At 41.2% G+C, this 6804-nt stretch overlaps 1 protein-coding gene and 1 long non-coding RNA gene across 2 annotated transcripts; both read left to right on the top strand.

Annotated features, from left to right (window-relative positions):
• The first annotated feature begins 226 nt into the window (after positions 1 to 226).
• LOC121841119 (phosphoinositide-interacting protein-like) lies at positions 227 to 2421 on the top strand. The gene is made up of 2 exons (XM_042307510.1): positions 227 to 694; positions 1305 to 2421. Exon 2 carries the CDS (start codon positions 1330 to 1332, stop codon positions 1732 to 1734), a length of 405 nt encoding a protein of 134 aa, XP_042163444.1. The 5' UTR covers positions 227 to 694; positions 1305 to 1329; the 3' UTR covers positions 1735 to 2421.
• Positions 2422 to 3113: 692 nt separating this feature from the next.
• On the top strand, positions 3114 to 5722 carry LOC112234116. Its single transcript, XR_002950850.2, has 2 exons — positions 3114 to 3906; positions 4417 to 5722. It is a non-coding gene; the product is annotated as an uncharacterized LOC112234116 (long non-coding RNA).
• The last annotated feature ends 1082 nt before the right edge of the window (positions 5723 to 6804 follow it).

Here is a 6804-nt window from a genome sequence, read left to right as displayed (position 1 = left end):
CCTCTTGCCAGGTCCCCGCTGCCAAAGAGGTTTCTAACCTCAAGGGTATTTTCCTGGTTAAATATAATAAAAACTACTAGCTGATTTCCATACAGAAGCATTGAGAAGTCACAGTGGTGGGTGATGTCAGCCATTTCCAGTGCCCTGCCCTGCTTTCCCCTCTCATCTCTAATAGTCTTCCTGTACATTGATTTCTTCTCTCTCTCTCTCTTCTGGTCAGTTATAAAGGCTTTCAGACATTCAGATCAACAAGCACTACCCTGTGGATCTGGGGAAGAGGTTTCTCTAACCACGACATGCATCTTCACATGAATTCTGAAGGCTCAACTCAATTCTTGGGAGACTGGAGGAAATCTCTCTAGGGACAGCAAGGCAAGCCCCTAGCCCAGGCAGGAAGCATCATCAGTACTAATTTAATACCAGCCATGGCAGATGCTGTGAGGGATGGCATGAATAGGAGTCAGAAGGGTCTGTTGAGGAGGTGGAGAAACCATAAGCGGGGGGGGGGGTTGTTTTCTGGAGGTTATCTGCAGTGCATTCAGCTGGCCACACTGGGCTTGCGGTCCACAAACATCCACACCCAAAGCTTTTTATTCATTTTTTTCTCTCTTTTGGAATGGTCTCTAAGATCACTGAGATACTGTTACCACCGCAGGGATAACATCAAAGCAGCAAGTTCCTCAGCATCTCAAAGGTAGGTCTTTATCTGATCTCTTTAGATTTTGGCCTTGAGTTGTATTTTCTCAAGACTTGCCAAGAGCAAATACATTCTAAAAGTTGGTAATATGCTCTGTGCTCGATTTATGGCTTGGAAAGCAAGACGCAAACTTGAATTTGCAATCTGTTGTATCGTATTATATCGCCCCTTTATCATGACATTGAAGTATTAAGTGAAAGTGATATGATACACTGATGTGTATCACTGAGGTGATACGATATCGGCTTCATGTTGAACTCACAGAGGAGAGATCCAAGATGAAATAGGGTGGGTCCAAGAAGCACAAGAGGCCATTTCCTCTTAATGGATGTATTCTAACGCACTGGTGCCGTTCACATTATTATTATTTTTTTTACATACTTTTTATTTGAAACAACAAGGAATGTAATGTGAAATGCAGACTTCGAAAATATGACACCAGTATACATATTATTGTTTAGAGTAGAAGCTATTCCAACCTGGATCCCTTATCCTTTAGGGAATAATTATTTCCACTCTAAATTCCAGCATCAGGTGAAAATAGACAGAAAGAGATAGGGATGTATGGGTCATTGTTGAACCTTCACCTTCTTCCACTGACTCCCAGGTGAGGAAGGGTAAGGCTAAAGGCTATGCCTGGACTACCAGAGAACATCCCCCTTGGGGAGTGCACCCTACACTCCCAGTCCCAGGAGCAGCTCACTCCCCAGACAGAAAGCACCGTGTTCAGCCTGTCCCGCAGCGAGTCCCTCTGGACCAACGAGTCGGCCCGCAGCACATGTGAGATCTACTGGTTCCCATTCCACCTCATGTCCACCGGGGGCAGCATCTTTGCCTGCGGCTTCATCCTGAGTGGCCTGTATTTTGCTGGCTACTGCAGGAAGGCCACCAACATCCTGGGCCCGGCCTTGGTATCCATTGGCCTGATGGTGCTGGTGGTGGGCGTGGTGCTGATCCCCATCACCAAGGAGAACAGGAAGCAGCCCACCATGAAGAAGCCCTTCAGCTACTACAGGCAACCAGTCTTTAAATTATGAAGTGGGCCGGGCGGGGTATCCCTGTCTTGTATGCTGTGATCCTGGAGAGTCCTCAGGCTCAAAGTCTGGTTGTCAGACCATTTAGTTTCCCAAAAGCACAATGGAGGATTTGATACTTCCCTGCTGAGCATGGCTACACGTTGAGCATGGCTACACGTTGAGCATGGCTACACGTTGAGCATGGCTACACGTTGAGCATGGCTACACGTTGAGCATGGCTACACGTTGAGCATGGCTACACGTTGAGCATGGCTACACGTTCACATGATGAATGTTTAACTTGTAGGGGAACATGAACCCTTCTATTTTCTTCCACCACTATGGATGTATACAGTATTTTAATATCTGCATGACAAAGTATACATTATAACCAAGTTACAGGTGGTTCTTTGGCATTTGTTCTTAAGCATTTGAGAGTACTAGAAAATTACCATGCTGCCAAATAACACAATTATCAATGTAGTCCACTGCTTTTACGCATAATTATTAGAATGAGTGACAAGCATGTTGAGAAGAAAGGTGTGTGCATGTACATTGATGAGAGCAGGATTGAGTATTGACAGCATGCCTTTGTTGTAGGCTACTGATTCATGATTAATTCAATAAATAACACAAGTGCTTATTTTGGTTGGCCTAGTGGTTAGAGTGTTGGACTAGTAACCGAAAGGTTGTAAGATCGAATCCCTGATTCTGACAAGGTCAAAATCTGTCGTTCTGCCCCTGAACAAGGCAGTTAACCCACGGTTCCTAGGCTGTCATTGAAAATAAGAATTTGTTCTTAACTGACTTGCCTAGTTAAATAAAGGTAAAATAAATAACATTTGGTGATGGATGCATTTTCTTTTCAGCTGCAGGCTATACTCATCACATCCACAGCCATGACAGACTTCCAGTGATGTGTGTGTGTTAGATGTCATCTCTGTGATGGCAGTGTGACACTTGACTGGCCCAACAAATGTAATGTTTTTAGTGCCAAGGGGAAGTGAAGACATCACACTTTTCATAGCATTTGAATGTCCTTCTGTGACTGGACTGAAACTTTGATTTTACACAACCTCAATTTTAGAGTGACTATAAAATACTATTAGAATAATGATGTTTCTGTTTCTGTTCAGAATGCCTTATGTGACTGACTAGGTTTGTCTAAATGTTGCAAATTATATCAACGTGATCGATTTTGTTTATGTATAGGGTAGGCAGATTATTATTTCCACGACATTCCCTTATGTATTTTCACTTGTAGGTGAATACTCATTTGACTGGCAAATTACATTACGTCGAAAGAACTTAGTTGGCCTGCACACAAGCTGCATCATTTGCATCAAGCAACAACACCATATGCAAGACAACCACTTCTGGTGAATAGGCTACTGTAAAATAAGTGCGCCATAAGAAAGTATAGATCTTTTTGTTTGTCTATTTTATGTGTTTGCTGATCAATTAAATTATAGTCTGTTGTCGTGACAAAATAACCTTTTTTTTAAAGAAGAAGAAAATAATTGGTGTACTGTCTACCTTCCGCTCTGAACACGTCACGTTGGGGCGGCACTCACAGCAGGTGTGCTCTCTGGGTGCGAGAAGAATAGAAGGAACAGAATAGACGCACCTTCCGTTATTTTCAGGGTGTATCGACACAATGATGGACCTTAGACGCATAGGCGGGTGTGTGCCGTTATTTTTTCTGGCTATTGGTTTTGATGTTATTGGTTTTATTATCCTGTTCATTGGAATTTTTGCCAATTTCCGTATCGATGGCAGGTTTTATGGCGATTTCTTGATTTACAGTGGTTCAATTATAATTTTCATAAGTTTGGCTTGGTGGATTATGTGGTACGTGGGAAATATACAGGTCTCAGAAGACAGCTTTGGAACAAGCTTAATGAAAAATAAACTGAGTTTTGTACAGTTGGCCAGAAAGTTGTCAGAGAGGCTTTCCAAAAAATGCAAACATGAACATGTAACCACAAAGTATGCAGAGGAAAACAAGGTTAAAGCTGTGACGCCTTCACCTGTTCACGTCGCCTCTCGAATAACCTGGGGGAAATATCAGAATGGCGGCTATGACTCCAGCTTGGACTCCTTTCAGATGGAGAAGGAAAAACAGACACCAGATATACAGAACTTGGATGTGCAGACCCTCTCTAGGGGTAATGTTGAAAGGCTGTTCTGATTGTAAGTTTTGGGATAAGATGTAGGCTTCTAATAAATTGTGCATAATTTCAGGAAAATAAACTATATTTCATTTTCAAAAATGAAAAAGAAGTCCTCTCTGATAAACACATTAACCTCATTCAGCTATTTTGCTCAAAAAACATCATAAAACCGGTAGGCCTAGGTAACATTATTAGCTTTACTACAGGTAATTCATATTAGGGCAAGGGTTACCAAACTCGGTCCTGGGGCCACCCAGGTGCACGTTTTGGGTTTTTCAGTAGCACTACACAGCTGATTCAAATAACCAACTATTCCTCGAGCTTTGATTATTTGAATCAGCTGCTTAGTGCTAGGGCAACAAAAAAAAAACGTGTGTGTGTGTGTGGTGGGGGGACCCTGAATTAGGGGACTGTACTGTATAATTGTAAAATGTAAAGTAAAATGATAATCTGGAAAATGTATACACCTGTATTCGGGATGAAACATTTTCAGTCTATTGATTTGGTATTTTCTCATTTGAATTTCAAGGTTCTCCGTAGCACTGTCTGATCCCAAGACTACCTTCAACACTGTACGCTTCACGGAATGGGACTACAGACAATTCAGGACATTAATCAGTACTGGTCTGGACGTTAGTTCTTGACAACAAAGACTCATCATTATGGGGTAAATGACCCATAGTCCTAGGGATATAGGCCTACTGTAGATATTGCTCTAAATGCATGTTATATTGTTTTCGTTTTTTATTTATATATATCAATTATTAATATAATCTCCATGTGATGTTATGTGAACTTTTTATGTTCCAGGATCAATATTATGTGGAAAGGCTATATTTTGTCATATAAACATATCGACATGTTAAGGTTCATCGTAGCCATTTTCTAGAATAGTCTCAGACGGAAATCCTAGAGGCCTCTGTCTGAACGGCAGGTAATTGAACACAGACTCTCCCCAAGCCAGACCCAGAAATGCAATCACCTGCATTTACAATTGTTTTACATAAAAACAGTAGTCAGGCAGGTTTGCCTGTGCCACAACAATTGCATTGCCAAAGCAGGCTGTAAACTCTCAACAAAACGTTGTGTGGCCTGGGGCACTGAGCTTGGTTTCACCTGCATGTTGACATTACATGGACATTTGGGCTATACTCTTTTAACTGTTCATTGAGTAGGCTGATTTTGTTTTTATTCATGTGCGCAAACTTCTAAAATGCATATTCCACCAGACTGCATTTTTTAAAATGTTGTGATTTATTTTATATTTTATTTCTTAATATTCTTTAGATTTCAGTTGCCTTACCAACATATAGCTTTTGTCTAACATTACTGATAATGAGCGTGTGCATATCAAGTCATTGTACTCAGGGCGTTGCCTGTCTGTATGCTAAGTATTACCTAATCCTGGCCTGTTGACTCTGCTTTGCGGTCCTTGGTTGAATAGCTGTTGCACAGAGGTAAACCAAACTCCCACGACTGTCTGACTGGTCAAACCAGGTACTTAAAGGGTGAGGTTTTTCACTGCAGTTCCTCTTTCTGTCATGATGTAGGAAGCATGAAATAGTAAATAATTGTGGAATGCGTCCAGTAGGCCTTCTGCAGGCTAAATATAAACTGCTGATAAAATCACTGAAATATATCTTCCCAACATACAGTATCTTTTCCCACACTGTTCATAATGTTAGATGTTATACATATATGCTGATGTCATAATATTAATATGAAATGCATTATTATTTTATACACAGAGGCATGGTGCATTAGATTTTTATTTATTTTAAATATACATCCAATGATCTTGATAAGCATACAAAATAAAAATAGTTATCTAATGAGATCATCCATTTCAAGCACTGTCATTACATTGCTGCAAGTCAGGGATTGCTAAGGAATGAGGTTGGACCATTTGGCCTTTAAGTTTTAATGGATCATTCAGAGTAGTACAACCTGTTGTGGTTGGATACCAGTTCTGCTGCTGTTTCCTACAATGGAAGAATTTGAAGGCGTGCTGAAAATCAGAAGAATGCGACTTGCGTTTTAAAAAGGTTGTGGCTGGAAAGGCCTCTCCTCATTCTTGTAAAGTCCTCAGCTGGCAGGAACCCAGACTGCGTCCATGTTCCTGCTATGGATACCTCTTCTATGGGTCGCTGTGTTTTCTTTCTCATCCTGGCTTTGGTCTTTGATGTTGTCGGTCTGATCCTATTTTTCCTGGGGATCTTTGCTCCTCTGAGTTTCTGGGACTTCTTTGTGCTGTCGGGGCCCCTGCTCATCTTCCTCAGCCTGGTCTTCTGGATATTCTGGTACCTGGGGAGTCTCACAGTGCCTTACGAAGAGCTCATCTTGCCAAAGTGACACCCAAACATGGTCAAAGGTGACCCACCTGACCAATGGCTGGTCCCCTGGACTGACAGCTTGACCCTCACAACTTTAAGGAGTTGACAGAATTCTGAATTCTGGGTGTTTGTCCATGTTTCTCATTGGACTGTGAACCGGAGGCCCTTGTTTTCTTTAAAGAAGGTTTGAGCTTTAGTTCAAGCGGTGTGTGTTTGTTTCTAATGATGATGAATAATGATGAAGACATGGCTGTTGTTTCAAAAAAGACATATACTTTCCTCTGTCCAGCAACCTGTTGGACCCTGGAACAACTCCAGTTGGAAGTGAAGAATGGCATATGCACCCTATTCTACCCTTATGATGAAGAATGACAAGATGTCATGTACAGACAGCCAGGATTTCATCTGTGCTGGGTTGAAGTGGGACATGAACTCTAAAGCACTTGTGTCCATCCTTAAAGACTGCATCAGCATATATAACTCCTTTTATAGTATGTGTAAAGTAATAAATATTTGTTCAAATAAAAAATAAAAATAAAAGTTTTATCCTCAAAAATGATATCAGAACGAGAGGCTTCAAAATG

This window comes from Oncorhynchus tshawytscha, linkage group LG27 (assembly GCF_018296145.1).
Source record: "Oncorhynchus tshawytscha isolate Ot180627B linkage group LG27, Otsh_v2.0, whole genome shotgun sequence".
Classification (NCBI taxonomy): domain Eukaryota; kingdom Metazoa; phylum Chordata; class Actinopteri; order Salmoniformes; family Salmonidae; genus Oncorhynchus; species Oncorhynchus tshawytscha.
The sequence above is the reverse complement of the archived record's forward strand: the minus strand, read 5'-3'. Positions and strand labels throughout refer to the sequence as shown.

Excerpts from the sequence above, each read along its gene's own strand:
- LOC121841119 (XM_042307510.1), top strand. The coding sequence starts at position 1,330 with ATGCCTGGACTACCAGAGAACATCCCCCTTGGGGAGTGCACCCTACAC.